The sequence below is a fragment of the Homalodisca vitripennis genome, chromosome 4 (assembly GCF_021130785.1).
Source record: "Homalodisca vitripennis isolate AUS2020 chromosome 4, UT_GWSS_2.1, whole genome shotgun sequence".
NCBI lineage: Eukaryota > Metazoa > Arthropoda > Insecta > Hemiptera > Cicadellidae > Homalodisca > Homalodisca vitripennis.
In genome coordinates this window covers 142451625-142472516 of record NC_060210.1, presented here as the reverse complement: position 1 = coordinate 142472516, position 20892 = coordinate 142451625, and the positions used below count along the sequence as shown (strand labels likewise).

Sequence of the window (20892 nt, the reverse complement as noted above, 5' to 3'; positions counted from 1 at the left end):
TGCTCTACATTCATGCACATCTGAGACCTGCTCTTGGTGCTCTTGGGGAAAACTTGCTACGTATTCGATCTTATAAGTTAGAGCCTTCACCGCCTTACTTCCCGTCAATAGTAAAACTCCAGTGTCCGATTCTGAGAGCTTTCAATTCTAAAAGTTCATTACAACTGTAATCTTTCAGTCTATAGCACATTATAGGCTATAGGATTGACTAGCCAGTGAAATTGTCATGTATTTTTAATTTCCATCTTTTAGAATCCGGACTTTGAGAGTTTTCAGCCTCTGTAATCTCAAGCCTTAAGAAGAGGTGATATTTGTGCATCCGGAGAATAATGATGTTGAGGAAGAATACTTAAAAACCATCAAAGCATGGAAGATATCAAATATTTTCTAGTACTTTATTAGTCATTTTAGTAATAATTATAGTATTTAATATTAGTAAAGAGAAAATGTGTGAAAATTGTCTCAGAATTATTTTCTCCTTATCTTTGGGTTCAAAGTTGCAAACAAAATATCTTTGTATATCATTTGTTTAACGGAACGTCCTTCTTTTTGATAATTTTAAGCACCCAAAAAGGCATTTAAAGTATGTTTTTTTAGAAAATCTTAGTAATTCTGGGGGCTTTACTCCATTAATTATAATTGGCCCCAACAATGAACTTTTTCATGTAATTTACTTATAGAGCATGTTTACTTTTGATAAATTTTCAAACATTTTTACAATGTTAATCATGAAGATACATAAATGCACAACCAAAGTGTAATCAAAAAATGACTCTTATATTAGTTAATAGGAAATAGCTTGGAGTGGCAAAATAACTCAATGATAGAAACATTATTTTCCTAGTATTTTCTGAAAACAATCCTATTTATTTCCACAACCTTTAATCATCCTACAATGTTATAGTGTTTTTGTCATGAGGAATAAATAGTTTGGTGAAGGAGCAAATCACAGCAACAACTCAGAACAAGGAGCAAACTCAGAAACCAACAGTATATAAGTACTACTATTTTTTTAATAAATTTCACGTAATAACATTTTGAGATACGTGTGTTTATTAAACAAAAAGGGTTCCTGTTTCCGATGTCTTCTTGAAAAAGTACGCTGTGATGAATAAAAGCAACGTCAAAGAAAACAAAATGTTTCCTAAATTTTTTTTCAATTTTAAGTAAAGTTCAATGTTATCTCTATAAGCTCTAGAAATAATAATTTACGAAATTTGCTTAAAGAAATAAAGTTTATTTAAAATAATTATGAATTAAATGTAATATTATTAGTTTTAATACATTATAGTTTGAATGAGTATAGCATAATTATTAGTAACACTGTGTTTTAACAAACTAACACTTGCGCACCCGCCCCCCCCCCCCCCCACACACACACATACACATACACACAATAAATGTATCGCTATATTTGTTACTTATTAAGTACAATTATTTTATTAATAATTTTATTTTATAAATTTATTTTTTTTATAATTAAATTGGCCATATTCCAATGTTTGGTTAATGTTTAATCAAAACATGCTGTTTATACCCTATTTTGCGCGGTTGTGTTGTAACAATAATTTGTTGAAAATAAAGATGTACTGTACATTTTAATGTCTTTTAACTATTGATCATTTAAAACAACGTCTCCTCTTGTTATAGAACATGGAATGGGGACGACGTTTATAATTTAACCGGTACGCGGTGGGTGTGTCAGTGCATGTCGCACGCCACTTCCTCCTCCCCAGACCACAATCTCCTGAACTCTTACTGCACTCTCGCAGGATCCTAGACATACATTGGTGTGGATCCACGAGAATCTCATGCATTTTATTACAGAATCGTTTTACTTATTACAGTAGAACCTCCGCCCCTTGCGGACAGGGCTCTGATTGGTCGAGAGGGGGTCACGTGATCCAAGATGGCGGCCGCGCATGCGCAGAGGGAGGGCATGTGCGAGAGAAATTCCCTCATGTGCGGGAGAAATTCCCTCATGTGCGGGAGAAATTCCCTCCTCACAATCTTATCCTAGTGTTTTGGGGTGTTTTAGGGTGTCAAAATCGGTGATTTGGTGGGTCCAGGAGGGACGGAGGGAATTCCAACATGGCTGCGCCCATGTATCACGTGATCAAAAAAAAAAACCATTATGGCTGCGCCCACGTAAACATAACCTCACTTTCTTTCTCAGCGGGAACCAAGATGGCGGCGCCCGTGGCGCGCGCTGGCAGGGAAAATTCCCTAGGGTTCCCCTCACACTAAAAAATAATTATTTATATATAATAATAATATAGATAAAAATTAAGTAAGACGTTATCTGAGAGTTTCTGAGTGTGGTTGAGGAACACTCGTACTGTGTGGAACACAGTACCCAGGTTAAGCATTACCGAGGTATAGGAGTCTGTCCAGTCTGAACTGGTTGTCACTCCACGACCCGATAATGCCCCGTCCCTTGGAAAGTGAATTTTTGAAACCAATTGAAGAATTTAAAATGGAAAGTGAATTTTGAAACCAATTGAAGTTAGAGCTAGAGTTACCTCGGGAGGTATATGTTGAACCTCCCCACGATTAACGCTCGGCACGTGGGACATGTGTGTACTCTGTCGGCACAGGTCCGACAGAGAGTATGACCGCACAGCCGAAGAGCAACCGTGGGAAGATTCACCATACACACAGGACACTCAACTTTACGCGGCTGTGACAGAGGTGTCTCCTCGGCGTCCGGGGGTGGAGGAGTGGTGTTATTACGCCTGGCATCCTCCATTATTTCCCCAACGGATCGTAGGAAATTCTCCAAGTCCTCACGAAGCTCCCGCCAAGTTTCCGGAGCGAGTCTGATCTGTCGCCTATGGTCGGTATCTAGAAAGATGCGACTGGCCGTCCATTGCAGCTCCCGCATCAGTACTCGGATACCGTGGAGGGCCGAAATACATTCCCGCGCCTCCCAATCACTGACCCTGGGCTAAAACAGAAGAAGAAGAAAGATTACATCACTTGTAAACAAGTCATAATGTACAATTCAAGTAATTCAATATCGCGTACCGTAGGCGGAATTTGTGGGAGCTCCGGTGACGGGGGTATTGAGGGGACGTACTCTGGCGACGATAGGAACGTAGAGGCAAACTCCGTTGACGATCCGCCGGTCGGTGAGAGGCCTGAGAGACCATCATGGGGTGGTACCGGGGAGGGCGGGCGAGTCGGAGGAGTGGGTGACGGTGCGACAGAGGCGTCTACGGAACGGCGCCTCTGAGAGGTGTCATAGCTGTTATCGTCACTGCCCGCAGGCAGTGACCATCCCCAAACGGCAGTCCTCTGAACAGCTGCAGACTGTGATTGAGACAGCAATGCAGGCTGCAGTGAGCTGATCTGTACATATACATACACCCTCAGATATGCTATTTATCACACATCCGTAAATTGTACTTTCAATTGATGGAACTAACCCTTTGATCCAGACTAGTTTCATCCCAGACCTCCTGCGGCTCGTTCAGATGATCCAGCAGTTCCGAAATCTCCCTATCGTGCTCTTGACTCTCTGCCCGGTCAAGAGCCTCGACAAGGTCGGACTCTGCAAACATCTGTAAAACACGAGGAGAATCATCAGTGTACGCCGCTAACCGTTCAATATCAGTACGTAGATGAGAGAATGGTTATTACCTGCCCAAGATCCTCGTCACAGAACCCCATGTAGTCCTCCACACGTCTCTTACAAAAGAAAACAAACAAACAAACCCGTTAGTCATAAATTCCTTAAGGTAGTACATACGTAAAGTGTAACACGTAAAATATCACAGTAAAACTCACAATAGGCCTGAAACGATGAGGAGCCAACGAAAAGACATCCTCTATCACGCAGATACGTCGCGCCGTCTGCAAATAATACAGAGGATATAAAAAATTGAAAAAACCTGTCATATGACGAAAAAAACAACATTAGTACTATTTTACGTACCGTAGTGGGAATGGGTACCGGCTCACTGCGGGGTCTGGCGGAGTTCTAAAACAATATTTATAAGTTATGCGATACATGTGCTAGACAACAACAACAACAACAACAACAACAGAAAACAAACACGAAACAAACACTCACTTCCTGACCTCTGCGAGACCACCCGCTCGCCGACCAACCTCCACGCGATGTCGATGGTCGAGTCTGCAAATAATTCTGTATCAGTAATAGATTTCATTAAAGTGTAGGGATAACGGTGTTGGATATAAACGTACCAAGTCTATGGCTCCATCATCGTCCCCTGTCCAACCGTTTGTAGACGCCGTCGAGGGTTGTTCCTAAACATTAATCGAACATTAGTAAATATATTAGTAAAACAGTATAACATTTACATGAAATTATTGCATGACTTACGTCTTCACTGCCGGCTGATACCACACTCAGGAGTGCGAGAATCAACAGCAACACTGTAGTGTTCCCGATCCTGGCTCTAGGGGCACAACACAGTACTCCCAGCATGACCACGAACATGGCGGTGGCCATGAGGAAGCAGACTATGGCTAAACGTTCACAGTCGGACATGATAGGAAAGTGCAGGATACACACGCGTCCTCTGCTTATATGCAGCCGGACCGCTTCCTGTCACATGTGCTGGTACAAGGTGACCTTCGTTCCACACCACCCATGAGGTCAGGTCTTAGGCGCGTTCTTTTTGTTAACCGAGAGCATCCCCAGTAGGCCTAACCTCTCGGGTGATGAGCCCCAACCATCGCTCATCACAGGTGGTAGCCATTCCATGACAAATTTGCTACCTCCCAACATATTTTTTTGTACCTCACCAATGACAGGACTTCTCAACTCAATGCCGAAACCCTGTCTCTCGGTGAGATACGTTTTATTTTATACTTTATTTTTTATTTTTTTTATCCTCGCGAGTGTAACAAGTAACTTTACTCGGAGAAGCCTTTCAATGTAACTCGTAAAACACTCGCAAAGACTTTTTTATTTTTTTTATTTTTATTTATTTTACAGCATCTAGAGCGAGGTACATACCCCTGGACTTACGGAGTTTAGGCCTGCCATAGAGGTATCTGTCACACACACACACACACACACACACACACACACAACTGCTCCCGGTCTTACGGAGTTTAGGCCTGCCGTAAGAGCAGTTGAAAGCCCCAGGACTTACAGAGTTTAGGCCTGCCTTAGGAGCTTACCACTCACTCACCCCACCCCGCTCTAGAGCTTTTTTTAAAGCACAAGCATAAGTGAAGTCACTATTATGTTGAGGTAAAATACAGTGAGTATCGGAAACGATAGTCTCCTTACTCTCTACAATATTTCTATCAACTACGTTATTATGAAAATTAGATAAAAATTCAACTTTTTCTAACCCCTTAGTATATACAGTGACAAAGGGCTTACACAGAGCTCGTATAATCCCCTCGTCGTACTCTATACCACCCTCCTCCCACTTGATGTTGTGAAAGTGGCGCTCCAGCCACCGAGCGGTTCTGGCCATTTTAGAATTTAACTCCGCTTTATCGTATGGAGGCTTGAATACGATGTGTGCACGAAAGAGATGACTGATTATTACAAACTCTTTTACAATAAATCGATTGTCATTATCTTTAAAAGCGTGAAACTCAACTATCGCCTCCATTTGGCCACCGTTTGAAAAGTTCAATTTCGAGAGACAGCCTGTGAGCTATGCGACTAGGGAGGAGGTCACTGTCACTGTTTTCAATTGCGGTTTTAACAGGTTCCTCAATCAAGAACAGATCTCTCAATACGATGTGCATCAGTGGGATGTTGGCAGTGAACTTATTCCACTCGTGTTTGTTAAGAGTTAAAGTATGCTCCCCGTCAAAGAGAAACACGTGCATACGACCGAAAACATTTGTGACCTTGATATCCTCCTCCTCCGTGTCTGATTTAATATAAAATTTGGTTTTATTCTCCAGAGCCAGGGTTACGGAATTGAAGTATTGTGAAAACACGTTAAACACATCGAATGACCAATAAACACAACCCTTCTTACCCTTAAACAGTATTCCGAGAGAGTCACCCCGGTTTTTAACAAAACCCACAATCACACACTTTGAAAGATCACAATCAATAAAATAAACAGACATAAGAAAAATTCCCGTTAACGAGTTTATAGGCTCTTTGCGTCTAGGGATCCTCGTAGGCTCCAGGTCCATAGCCGTTGATGGGTCCTCCATGGTCTCGGTCTCGGTCTTGTATGACCGTACCTTCCACAGTGCCCCTTATATACTTTAAACCTCCAAATTTAGACCAATCAGGGACGCGTTTATTCCGACCAATGAGATTTTTTAGCAGGTGGTTCTTTCCCCTCCACCTCCTCCTCCCATTCGTATGTGAAAGGATCTATCGAAAAAGAGACAGTAATTTTGTCACAGTCCCTCACATCCCAGGCGTCGCCATGGGATGTTAAATTATCACAGTCGATGGATTTACACCCTTTAAATATCCCGTCCTTGTACAAGCAAGCGTGTACATACGCTTTGATACCCTTTTTATACCCTTTCAGCTTCACATCATCCTCTCTGCAAAATCTAACCCTAATTCTGTCAACACCCGTCACATCATAAAATGCACTATTAGGTGTGAAATTAGCACAGTCGAGGTATTTACATGTTTTCATCTCTCCGTCTTTCCACAAGGAAGTGTACACTCCAGCTTTTATACCCTCTCTATACCTATTTAGAGCCTGTTTAATAGGATTATTCTCCTCCTCATCATCCGTGTCGTAGGCCTCGGGCTCATCGTCTACCTCAAAACGAATCTCAATTTTGTTAAAGTCCTTAACATCGTAAAAGCTGGCATAGGATGTAAACTTAATGCAGTTGAAGTATCCCAATGATCTCATCTCTACTCCTTCCTTATAACCGCGAATGTATAGCCCCATCGTTGCGAGAGTGTTCAACACTGGGTAGGTAATGTACGTCGGTGTAGGAGTCGCTCAATTTATACCTAACGATCCCCACCACCACCACCACCACCACCACCACTATTACATCATACGTTTTACGTTACCGGTAAGCAGGGTGTACGCCATGTGGGAGTCATGCAAGAGGAGACAGTACGCCGTCGTGTTTGCCGGAAAATTATTTTTCACCTCAAATTCCAATCTCACGTCTACTGGTCCCGACTTGATCGAATCGTTCTGTTTAGAACAATCAATCACATAGAGTGGTGCGTGGGACTTGAATTTTTCAAAATCAACGGTAGGCGCTCCCGGTTTCTGATAGTACGAGCTTTGGAATCTTGTAAACATCTCGTAAAAAATGCACAAGTCACCGTGGACATTGTCGTAAGGATAATATTGCGAATTCAAATACAGTCTTACATTTGTCAGGTCACAACGGTCAAAAGAAGACGCATCCTTTTTCAGATCATTTTTTCTTCCTGTCTGAAATGCCAAAACAACGTAGCGGGGTTTCTCAATTTGAGAGCTCGTTTTTATCGTCCAACTCTGACGAGTCGTTTGTGGTAAAGAGGGGTATTCGTGGATTTCCCAGGATCGAAACGGCAGGTGAATCAGAGTATCTTTCTCAATAACACGCAATAATTTCAATTTGTAACTGTCGGATACAGTAATGTGTGGAACACGCCAGTAGAGCGAGGTTATTTCAAAGTCGAGGTTAGCCGCATCCGTGCTTTTGACCGCGTTAATGTCGGTAGCCGACCTCAAGATAATCAGTTCCTGTCTGACATTGACCACGATCTTTTTATAATCCTCGGCAAAACCCAGCAACAGTTTTAGAGGCACTGAATATGTAAATTCACTGGCCTGACCGGTTTCACCCGGACCTAGCCAACATGCATTCAAGAGACCAGCCTCCTCCTCTTTCCTGATGGAAATCAGTCCTTTTATTGTACTTGTAATACCTACATTTTTCACCCTGTCAACCTCTATACCGCCGATCTCGTACCTTATATCGTCGAATAAAAATGCAATAGCGTTGTTTATTAATGTAACACTGGCCGCGGCCCCATCCGCCTTTTTGGCACGCACTTTTCCGCTGATGTGTAAACTGCTTTCGAACGGTGCTGTAATTATATCCTGTTGACTGATTGGAATCCTGATTTCGTCGTTATTCTTTAGAGTTGACGAGGCGTACGGTTTGTGAGAGTGAAACTCCCAACCGGTTATCGCCTCATCGTACTCGACGGCCGATTCTATCGATAGCAGAGCCATACTTAAAACCCAGCGATCTAATAAACTTGATGTTCTTAGGTGTTAACACCGCGGTCTTTTGTGATCGAATGAGGGGAACGGTGTACGGCACTTCTCTAAATACTAGGCCCATTGCCGTTTCCTTATGTGTATACGTAACGATAACGGTTCGTTTCTAAAGTTTATCAATTCACCGGTCTGGTCTTTGAGAGAGACAGCTATATTGTTCACCCTACGGACGTTCACAGGTAAATAGATGACTGTGCTCGGTTTCTCGACTATTTTATACCCTGGAGCGACTTCAGGGTAAAACTCATGCAGCACGTGTCCTTCTACACCGTTTTGAAAGGATCCTCGGGCGATATTACACTCAACACGTATCGTGTTTACCGTCATAATACTGACGGGGAGGTCGGACATGTGGACTCTATTAGGCTCGAGCATTTTCGCGGTGAAACCTAGTACAGGAGCTAGGGATCCCGATATTTCGAAATTTATCGCTTCACTGCACGATACTTCGGACCTTAGAGTGTTATTGTTTGCCTTAAGACTGAACGTCACGCCTCCGTCAATGTGCGACTTGATATATTCTTCAATGTTTTCAATTTCGTACGACCCTTCATCTATTACTATCTCTTTACCGTTTCCGTAGTGAAACTTGTCATTTACACCCTTTTCAATGTTCGGAATTGTATAGTACGTGGACAGGTCAATTAGGCCGATTTCGTACTCCCCATCGCTCAAATCCATTGGTGGAAAGACCTCACAAGATACGTGCGGGGCCACACCGCTAAGTGAAAACATTATTTGCTAGAAACTTCAAACACAAGTGTCCGCAGACTACTGAGTCATCAGACTGTTTACGCTCATAATTATACTGTACACTGACACCGGACCCAAAGTAAGAAACGAGTTCTACCGGCGGTCTCAGATTACCAAAACTGTCAAAGTAGTACACTCTATTTCCTAGTTTCTTATAACAGACCCAGTGCGTTCCTTCACCTCGTGAACTGTCCAGATTTACTATGGCCGACTCGTACAGCCGCGGGGTCTTGGGCAGTGTGTCCCTCATGTATACACCTCGAAAGTTCGGAATATCGAGTAACCTCGCGTAACGGATCAATTCGTGGTTTGTTAGAGGTTTTATCGGTATCGAGATTGTTGTTTTTTTTTACAACACCTCTTCCTTTTCCTCACCCCACCACCACCTCCCCTCTTTGGGTAAGGTTTCAGGTAGAGACCTCGCCCTTTTGACTTACCCCTCCCTCGCTTTGTCTTTGTTTTTTTCTTTCTCCCACCCCCAAACGCTGTTTTAGCTTTCATGGCCGCAGTCACTGCTAAGGCCGCAGCCTTTTCTCCTACACTAGCGTCTCCTGATTTCACCCTTTGCCAAGCTCTTCTGGCCAATTCTTTGTCGGCCTCTCGCCGGTGTTCCAAATCCGTATATTTCGAGTACGCTATATCGTGGATTCTACAAAATTCGTCCAACTTATTAATACCCTTCTCGCCACGTGCAAGTCTCTCAGACAACCTGGTGCCTGGCCCACAGTACCGAAAACCCCGGGGAGGTGTAACTCAACTGGTAAAGCGTCAACAGCACGATTTATTATGGTGCCTACAGCGGGCAGTGCGTTTCTCAGCGCGCTGGTCACTATACCTCTGCCCCGCTTGACAGCTCGTTTCACTCTGTTTGATTTACGCTTGTGATTCGCCATTTATATACCGTATCACTTTATACAACTGTTTGAGTAGCGATTCACGCACACAAGTAATCTGCAGTACGTCGAAGATGTCCGCCTCGGATTTCGTGACAGTACCGGTAAACTCGTCAAACTCCAGCACGTAACTGTCTGTTATAAAGTAAATACGACCGTTTATATACCTGAATCCACCCTTTATAGATCCTGGAACACCTGGGAGTACGCTTGAGGTCATCCCTAACATGGTGCCTGTGAGGGTGCATTCGTTCAACTCTACGACAAACTTGTCATCGACAAAGAAGTAGGTCTTACCCATATTACTGTTTAACGCTGCATTGACTTTCTTAACTCTGGTATGTACGATTCTGCTAATGGGTCTTTGATTGGACAGTCTAAGTGACGGGTAATCTATAACGTATAAAGTCCTGTCCACAATCATGACTACGTCTCCGTCCGGTCTCTGGTACACGGCTGAGACATTATTAAAGTTCGACGGTAAGAACGTCAACCACTCTGTAATTATCAGAGGATTGGTAAACTCTTCACGCGTTCTATGGGCTTCGTTCAGGCTGAGTATCCAAACGTATTTACCGTAAAACGCGTACAGTCTGTTTCTCACTACTAAGAACGTGTTGAGTTTGTGCCGTAAATTACAAATGTCCAATTCTGTAGGTGTAGGCGTGGTAGGCCTAGTGGTAGTCGATGTTGTTGTTGTCGTAGTAGTAGTGGATGTTGTAGTGGATGATGTTGTGGACGTGGAGGAGGAGGAGGAGGGGACAGGCGGTCCGTACAAAACCTAAATTGCAAGCTGATCGTCTCTGTCCAAATCAAATTCGTACAAGTTGTTGATACCCGATGGCGGGTAATAGGACGGAAACATTACGGATCGTAACACAGACGAATGCTGAAGACCGAGAGCATGGCCTATTTCGTGGACCATCACTGTAAAGAACGAAGTCTTCTCCGGTGCGGGTATATTCATTGTAAAGTCCCAGTCCTCTTCGAAATCAAGGTGTATATCCGATTGGTTCAGCCACGGTCGAGGGAGAAAGGCGTGGCCGAGAACGCCGCCTGGACCGTCAAAATCGTAACTGCAAGTGCTTTTAAGGTAGTACGCCACGTGTTTCTTAGGGGAAATCACTACCATTATAGTGGGATTACTGTAACTTCTACGGAATTCGAGAGCAGAGTGCTTGGAGTACAAGGAAAACGGTCTCTCAACGATGTTGGCATACTGGATGCCAGAGCCAATCATGTTCCACGTGACCCGAGTTGAGTTCCATTTAACTAATGGGTTCACGGAAAACGGGGCTATGCCTTCGTCCGAGTTACCGCATCTGGGTGTGTCCATCAGCTTCAGCGTCTCCTCGTTTTCATATCCGGTCACCTGTAGTCCGAACGTCTCCTGAAACCTCGTAATGGCGTCCTTAATATTGTTAGTCAGCGATGTTCCGTTGCTGTTGAGATAGCCGTATTTCTCTAAGTAGGTCAGGGTCTTGTTCGCTGTGGTCAGATGGACCAGTACAAGTACAAGTACAAGTAACCGCATCTCGCCAGGTTCTAAAGTAAACTGACGGTAAACATGTCAACAACCTACTTATATCTCGATCTCACCACCCTGCTCACCGGGTCCCTAAAGTAAGGGTCGACAATGTTGAATCTGATCCACTCGCCTTTATCGGTTAAGTGTATAGCGTCTAGCGGCGGAGCCAGTAGTTTGTACATACCGTACACAACATCACTCAGTACTCTCACTAGGTAATTCACGGTCACCGCGTCACTCATGTCGGTAGGATCTCTCAGATTAGTGACTTTACCGGCTTGCGCGTTCCAATCTTGCACCGCTCTGGTCATGGCGTGTTTTTGAAAGTATTTGAGATTAACAGCTTCACCCTCGTATAGAGGCTCTTCAATCTCGCTCAGCCGCTTATGTCCAAAACTCCAATGCCCGTCTTTACCCATTTGGGGTATACGACTATCTACATACCGTTTAGTCGTAGCGTCCGTAGGCTCGACAGGCCATCCAACGCTGCGGAGTCTGAAATTATTGAAAGTAACGGTAGAATCTCTAATACTCTTGATAGGTGTAAGGTTATGTAGTTGTGACAGAGTGACAGCGTCGTTTAATCCTTCACCATCGCTCAGGTTGATTATTCTTCTCTTTTTAGCGTCTATTATCTCAGTATCGAACGTTAATGTTCTTTTATTTAGCGTTCGCAAGTTGACGGCATCCGCTTCGTTCGTAGGGTTAGCTACGTTAGGTATTCTGTTATTTCTGGCATTGAGTTTATTCACATTTAGTGTCTTGAGCATATACAGGGTCATATCTGTTTTAGTGTCATTTAATTTCTTGTCCAAGGTCTGCAGGTTTATAGCGTCTAGACTCTGCTGGGCATCGGCCACGTTACATAACCGCTTGCCCTTGATATCGTAATCACCGTCTACCGTTATGCGAAACCCGACCCCAGGAGGGCCTCTTTTACCGGTCTCGCCACCGGTGCGACCAAACTTGTCCACGCTCATTTTGAAACTGTAATCTAAGAGAACATCCTTTACTTTTTATACCAATGCTCTATACCTGGAATTTCCTCTACCACGGATGAGTTTCAACTCCCTCAACTCTTCCACGATGTTTATAATTTCGTTTTTATGACCCGTATTACCCGCCTCAGCTGAACCTATTAAAACCTTTAATCTCTCACACAATTCGTTCGGATCATCGTAGTACACGGGATCAGGGTTTGACATGTCCTTGAAGCCTTTGCCCGAGTAAGCTTTGGGAAATAGTTTTGAAATGACAAGTTCGTATTATGTTGATTTGTTACGGTTTATGGTACTTTTATAATTGTAACCTCTTTTGTGAGCGTGTGTCCTGTTCAATATATCCTTGTAAGTGACCAAATCAGTTTCATCGTAATGTAACGGTGCGCGTTTAAAGACCAATTCGTACAGACCTTTCGTAGGTTTGTAGTACACATCATCTATGACTATACTGCCGTTACTATCGAAATTTAACACTTTGTTTCCAATCATTAGTGTGCCGTTATCGTAGCGTGGTCCGTATATGGAATCAATCTTTCTTTGACTGGGAAAGTCCTTCATCAGTGACTTCATGTACTTGACTGTAAGTGCATTTTGGAATGTGTTTTCCACCCATTGTGAAGCCTCTAGTTGTCCTTTAGCGGTGGAAAGGATATCGCTTGCTTCGGGTAAAGGTGGATCACTAGTCTCCAACACTTCGTCGTCCTGTAAGTAAGCGGGCACTCTCGGAGATGATGTTACAGCGGGAGAGAAGAGTTCCTCTTTTATCTCCTGCTGCTCTTCCTCAGGTTCGATTTTTATATTTTCGGAATTCTTGGTTTTCTTTCGCAGTTCAGACAGGAGTGGTTTGTACTGGTTTTCCAGACGTATCTCGGTAGACAGAGTCCCTTGTTTAAACTCCTTATACTTTCGCCTGATGGCCGTTCTCAACTTTGATATCTCGGCTGTAAGCTGTTTCTCGTTCCGCTCCATTTTTATCAATGATGCCACCATCTGTCCGTTTAACATTTATATACGCTTTCCTCATTTGCTCAAAAACATGTGATACATCAATACCTCTGCACTCATCGTATCTTGGAACGAAATGAACCTTCACTCTGTCGTCAAATCTTACCTTCTTCTTGTTATTATTCTTGTTTGGCTCCATATTGCACACTGACCGTGTCCGTGTTGAGTTGACACTTTTAACTACGGTAGTTCGACTTGTCTGAAAAACATTGCGCGTTTCTTGTGTTTTCTAAGGTAGTGTATAATGTCACCAAGTGACGCTACCGTACCCAGTTTCCTGAAGTAGACTGATCTCGGTATTTGCACTTGCGCTCGTAATCTAAATACAAACGTCCTCTTCCATCCGTCTCTCCACTGCGGGATCTCGGCCGCCGTGTACTTGTCATTCTCTACCGTCTTATCCATGTACTCTTTTAACCGAGCGATAGGGTTCCTCACCCTACCGTGTATATGGATCAGGTATGAGTTGAGTAGCCAGAACTCACAAGGATTGGCTCCTGTAAATCTCCTCCACGCCTCAAACTGATCACGGTTTGTAATACTATACACTCCGTCCATCAGACTTATTCCGAACATTTCACAGTACATAGGGACAGTTGGTAAGGCCACCTTTAGAAATTCTGAAGTAAAGAGGCTCTGGCACAGATTATTTACAGCCGCAAACTCTTTGTTTCTCTCGCCTCTCGGTAGTCCACGTGGGACCGGCCCGTACGCCACGTTATAGCTGATGTCGCTGTAGCATTTCGAGGCCAATACTTGTCTGTAGATTGTAACGGGTTTCCTAATAGGTATAGTTCGCTCCGTGAGAATGATGCAACGTGAGGTGTGTGGGACTTTACAAGCGTACTCCAACATCTTTATACAGACTTGGGCAAAGTATATACCGCCGTGCGCGTTCCTCAGCGGTACAAGCTTACCGAATTGGTCTGGAAACGGTCTGAATCTGGACAAGAGGTTCTGCGATTCCCGCACAGTACACTTTAACATGTCTTCGTGGTATAAAATGAGTTCAAACGGTACACCTTTCTCCTGGCTCCTTTTCAAAAATTCTATCCAGATATCGCGGTTATAAAACCGTTCGCTGGACGAAATCATTAACAGAATTACAGGAGGAATGGTTGCACTGTACTGTCCTTGGCGTTTGTGTCTCCAGCACCTTCTATTGAAAAGGAAACCGTGTGGTGGTCGTCTGCTACAGTAATTACCGCAAAATTTTTTCTTGTCCGGGTAGTACCACGTACACAGATTTGAGTTGACTTTGTGGAGTCTCTGGTCCGAGAACCCTCTGATGTCGTTATAAGTGTAGATCCTCACCATTATAGACCTTGAACAAAACTGTCTATACCTACTCGGTACCTCCCTTTATCAATGTCATCGTCCTTGCTAATGACGATAAAACCGTGTTTGTCCTTCCACGCCATACTGCACAACTGTTTGAATTTTTCAAATCTCATATCGGTATTGACATGATCACTGTAAGCGTGGTGTAGGTTCATGTCATCCTGTTTGAAGAGTATTATGAGATTTGCATTGTCTCTGACCAGCTGTTTCGGTATGTGACTGTAGGTTTGACCGAGATAGAATGTATCTACGTTCTTGTGCCTCCCCATAGCGAAGTAACTACGGATATTGCCGTGCTTTTCGCAAGCTATATCGTCAAAAATCATCAAAGAGTTTTCCTTAGCCTCGTCTGGTTCAATGACCAGGGAGCTATCGTCGTACGCGAAATACCCTACTTCCTTCGGTATCATTTTAGCCAGTAATTGATACTTTGGTTGGTACAATGACTTTGAAAATACGTACACATTCTCGAATCGTAATCCGTTCGGATCGGTGATCAGATTAAATAACACGTTTGTTTTACCACAGTTGAAAGGGCCTACAATTAAACCTCTTATCGAGTCTGGTAAAAGCGGACCGTTTTTGTTTTTGCGGCTTAATCCGCTACCTATATACTCGTCCATGTTGTGGACGTTAAAACGTCGTGGCTTGCTTTACGAGCTTCATTTTGGTAATGACGGTTCCACGGTATTGCATCATGTTTTATAATTTACTTTCTTTTTTTAGGTTTAATAATATCTTTGGAGTTTACCCAGCTATTGTGAGTATCGTCAAAACCGCGCCACCGCACCAAGACCTTGGAGCCTTTCCGCCGGAGTACTTTATCAACGAGATAGGCATTTCCTGTTGCGGTTCTTATCAGTTCCTGTTCATAGAAACCGCCTTGCAAAATATCACCTCTTATGTCTTGTAATATATACGTTACAGGTTTTGTAGGTTTTATCGCAAATATTGTAAATATTTCATTTGACCAGTTGGGTAGATATCCTTTTTTAAATACACCTTTGTATTTGCTAATTCTAACCTGATCGCTTACACGGAATTTGGGATTTTTTGTTTTAAACCACTTTATTATGTTTATTTATGCGGGCGAGAATCTGTTTTACGTGTTTTCGTCTAACATCTTTTGGTTTCATACCGATTGTCCTGTGCACACTACTGTTGTACTCCTTGACTATGTCTGGTAAAATACTTAACCACTCGTAGCTACCGTGTGCCGTAAATCTCTCGTACATTTTTTCTTTCAGGGTTCTGTTTAGACGTTCCACAATGGAACTTTTCAAATGTGAGTAGGTCGAGTAATGGTTAATGCTGTGTTTGTTTAAAAGTTTTTTAACGTGACTGTTGTACCATTCTTTACCGTGGTCCGTTTGAAAGTTTTTCATCTTGTGTTTAGCCAGTATAGATTCTAGTGCATGCGCGACTTCAGCGCCGGTCTTGTTCTTTATAGGAACGGCAAACGCAAATTTTGAGAAACAGTTTAGCATCGTCAGTATATACTTGTAACCTCTGTTTACTCTCGAGTAAGGTATCATCTCTACAAGGTCCGCTTGATACAGGTCATTAATTCCTTTCAGCGTAACCCTGCGTCTGGGGTAGTTACGCCTAGCCGGCCTGTGAAGTTCTTTCGCTATCGCGTCCATTTTGTAAATGAAGAAAAATAAGCTATATACCGGTATTTATATTCGTCTAAGTGGTGTGGTTTGGAACACCCACATCGAACACTAGCATGTTCGATGCCCAGGTTAAACAGTATTTGATTTTGAGGGCCAGTCCAGAAGTAACTGGTTGTCGCCCGGTGATCAAATACTGTCCCATCCCTTGTTGCTTAGACGGTTTAGCGGAGGCAGTTGCATCTACCTCTCCACGCATTTTTGAGCAGAGACCTTCTGCAAGTCCTACAGCGCAATGTCCTGTCTAGATGTTCAATATCATCGCTAGATAGCGAAAAGTAATATACATGTTCCGCATGGATCAAAACTTCCGGCTCTAGCGCAAGGTTTCTTTCCGTACCGAGAATGTAACTGTTGGGGGTCATACGGTATCTTATCAAATGGATAATGGAGGCGTTGGGGCGTAGACTTTCAAAATACATCCGGAAGTAAGGTTCTATAGCCAGAGCCGTGATGGCACACGTTAGGTCGCAGTAAGAGTGTGAACCTCCAAGTGGTGTGTACAGTACACACTCCGCACTGAGGCAGTCGTATTTACCGTGCTCCTCCATGAGAGCGTCCATGACCGTTCGTAGTACGCTGTCTGTGTCATAGTAAAGGACTTGAGATTGTAGCTGTTCCAAGTGTTCATACAGTTTTAACCTCGCGTGAGATGTGGTAAAAGCGGCCAAGACGACGTTGACGGTTCTGAGGGACTCGCTAACCTCTTCTATGTTTTGCCAATTTACGAGGAGAACCTCTTCGTTAATTTCTTGAACGGTATTTACTTGTGTACCGGGGCTTGTCAGTAATTTGAAAAAGGCGTCAGGCGTTCTCACAATTGAGGTTTTAGTTTGGTTCTCTCTCTGTCCGAATTTTCCCCAAAACGAATTTAGCATTAATTTCGCGAGGGAGCGAAGACCCGCGTTCTTTTCAATTTTTGTTTGGTCAAGTCTGATACCTTCGTGTTCAAAATATTTTTTAATGTACGTTTCTTTGTCCTGATCAGTGAGACACCAGGAAGGGTAGCCCGATGCCTCCTGCTTGATTTTTAAAAATTTATTTACAAAGTCTGTGAAGAGTCCGCCATCCTCATAGGTCACCACCTCGTATTCCCATAATTCGTACATTTCTAAAATGGTATAGCCTTTTTCTACAGATTTTCTAATTTCCTGCATCGTCCATGTCCCCGTCAACGCTCTCTCTTCCGTGGTGTGGGCACAGTCACCCGAGTACATGTCCTCCCCACACGTCCTACATAAAACAAACATTAATTTATCGTTCATGCGTGTAGGGAGAACCGGGTGATACAACTTTAGAGGGGGCAGGACTTTACATTTAAGAAGACCTTCAGCCTGCATGCCTCGCCCCCTACATTCTTTGTCACCCACATAGATTTTAGGATGAGATTTTACATACATTTTAAATTTATTAACAAAAGGATAGAGAGAGCATACGTCCACATACTGTATAGACTCCCCCTCTGCACACTTGTGGTATGTTCTTGCGTTGCCTGTTCTACCACCAAAGAAGGCGTCTCTTGGATTAAGTGGAAGCGTGTTTAGAATTGGTAATGAATTTAGGTATGCCAATATAGGATCTTTTTTCATTTTCTTAAATTCACACTCCCACATCTCGATAACTTCGTATCCGGAATTTTGGAGTTTATCTATTTTGGATTTGGTCCTTTCGTACCTCAGATGCAAAGAGTCTGAGGGATCGTCGGGCAAGGGCACTTCCCTCTCATACTTGTAACATTTAGGACACCCGTGGAAATAACAACCCTGAAATTCATACACACGTTCACCGTCGAAACCGTCTACTTTCATGCCGGCAATTTTGACTTCTCTTTCCCGCCCTGCATGTTGGATTCGGACGCCGCGCTGATCCTCCTCCCAAGTCAGCCACTGTAAAGCGATGGGGGATTGCATGTCAACAAGTCTGTATCCATTGTTAGGGACCAGGCCAATAGTATTGGGTTTTAAGAACTTACGTCTAAACACCAAATTACAGGCGCTGGCTATGGTGACCGCTTCCATGAACGGGTCTACGTTACATTCTTCGAGAAACATTGCTCTGAATTTTATACACGCCTGCGCCAATATGTCTACATCTGAAATACAATACTCAATCAGTTCTTTTTGGAAATCAAACACTACGTTTTTGTTGACCTGGTCATTATGCCAATTTTCAAAATCTTTATAACTTTTTTCGAACATCGATTCAGGGCAGTAGTATTCCTTGGGTGGGATGGGGCCTACATAGTTTTGGTTTGCCAGAGTGTTAAACAAGTGAGGGAAGTAACCCTTCTTCTTCTCTGGGGGTAGATCAAAGGCTTTGTTGAGTGCTGAGAGGGCCATGGGGAAATAGTTCAGTGAGTCGATAAATCTCACGTTGTCCAATTCCATGAGAATGACTTTAGTGCCACGCATAATCAGCTCTGGACTGAATTTTGTCTGTTCCAATACGTATTTTAAGATAAATTGGAAATCGAAACCCTGTCCGTTGTGAGCCATTACACAAACGTTTTTGAAAACTTTTCCTAACATCCATCACATAATCCATGAATTTAACTACAGGGTCTTGTCTGAAGACTCGAGTGCGGGTGCTACAATTTTCACAATTTTCCCCACCGATGCATTTCCAACAGAATTGTTGGGCGACACAGAGGTTCACCTTGTGAACCCTTTTATCGTCGTCAATGTACAATGTCTTGGCGAGTTTCTAAATCGAAAAAGATGAACAGAAAGTCTTTGGTTTTGGGTTTTCCTGTGTCGACCCGCATGTAGCACTGGTGGTTTGGGGCCATGAACTCGCGACAAATTTTGCAGAAAACTTCCCCGCACACGTGCTTCGATTAACGCTGTTTCAGAAATACGAGTCTGTGGCATTGTAAGCATTTTTTCACGGATTTACATTGTTCACCCTGATGAGCCGCGAAACATATTTGATTTTTTAGAGTGATATTACAATTTGGGCAAACTATTCCTCCATGCTCCTCTTTACAGGGTGGAGAGACTGTCTGGCACGCAGGGCAGACATTTGAACACCTGTGTTCAGCTTTGTGGTCGTAAGGGACATGGCACGCTTCACAATAGAAATGGCAATAAAAGGCGGCGGTCAGACTAGTGATTACATTGTAGTGACCCCTATGGTACAACAGATTAATTTTGTACAAAGCACTTTCGTTGTTGCCGCTAAAATATACGTCCCTACCTTTACTGTTATAATTGAAAACTGTGATGTTATATTTTTTGAGGTGGTCTTGGAATTTTGACAGCTCGGGGACCCCCGCTCCCTCTCTCGGTATTTGAACTCGGGCTTTGGCCATCAATTTTTTCGCCTTTGTCGTTTGTCTCTGACATCTGTCTTTTTTTATCAATTCATACTCGGGATCTTTTTTAACGTTAGCCTTGGCCACTACCAGCGCACGCGTTAGTCACAGATTATCGCTATTCTTAATGACTACGATACCTCTACGTGCTTTACATTCTTCTTCAAAGTTATTATAAAAACCTGGTCTTACTCTACCACTACCTACAGGAAGATTAATTCTAGTACACTCTACTCTACGGCATTACTTTGAATTATCCCACCAAAAATTTCAAAAAGCACATCATCTTTGACCTGATCAGCTGGTCGAAATGCCACGTAGCCCGGATCTTTACTTTTTAAATTTAGACTATGAAGGGTGAAGCCCAGGTAGTCTGAATCAGTGCAGTTTGATTTCATGTCATTTACAATTTTAGAAAACCCCGTCCTTAACCAATCAATTTCGTCAATGTTTTCAGGGACTGTATTAAATTTGAAGGTGGTCTTAACACCGTATACCCTATATTTTTTTTATGTAAGTCTCGTTTTTACCTAGCGTTTTTACAGGATTCAACTCCATACGAGACTCAGGATCCACTTCAATAGGCTGAGATTCCATTGCAACAGTAATATATTAAAAAATAATATCTAGGTAACTAGGTAGGTAAGCAATGTTTTATTTATTTACAAAAATTTTTATTTATTTATTGTCTTGATATCGACTATGCATACACAATGTTGTGCAATATCAAGGAACAGAGCGACATAGGTCTTACCTCTTTGACGTCCACCTCCAAACTGACGAGACAGGGAAATCTCTGCTGACTGTGTAGAACACTGACCAATCAGAGTGCTTGGTTGCTATTTTGGACCAATCAGAGACGCGTTTATTCCGACCAATAGGAAGTTTGCGGTTGCAGTCGTTACATGTCTGGTTTTTTTTACAGGTAACCGCAAGGGACCCGGAGGCTGACCACGGTGACCACTGATTATGTAGCAATAAATAGCTTATCTTTACTGAGTCGTTTTATTTGAAATCCCCGCTGAGAAAGAAAGTGAGGTTATGTTTACGTGGGCGCAGCCATAATGGTTTTTTTTTTTATCACGTGATACATGGGCGCAGCCATGTTGGTTTTTTTTGATCACGTGATACATGGGCGCAGCCATGTTGGAATTCCCTCCGTCCCTCCTGGACCC

General features: G+C 43.1%; 1 protein-coding gene across 1 annotated transcript; it reads right to left on the bottom strand.

Annotated features, from left to right (window-relative positions):
• Nucleotides 1-10637: 10637 nt before the first annotated feature.
• LOC124361213 (matrilysin-like) lies at nucleotides 10638-11390 on the bottom strand. Its single transcript, XM_046815254.1, has one exon. It carries the CDS (start codon nucleotides 11388-11390, stop codon nucleotides 10638-10640), a length of 753 nt encoding a protein of 250 aa, XP_046671210.1.
• Nucleotides 11391-20892: the final 9502 nt, after the last annotated feature.

Excerpts from the sequence above, each read along its gene's own strand:
- LOC124361213 (XM_046815254.1), bottom strand. The coding sequence starts at position 11,390 with ATGCGGTTACTTGTACTTGTACTTGTACTGGTCCATCTGACCACAGCG.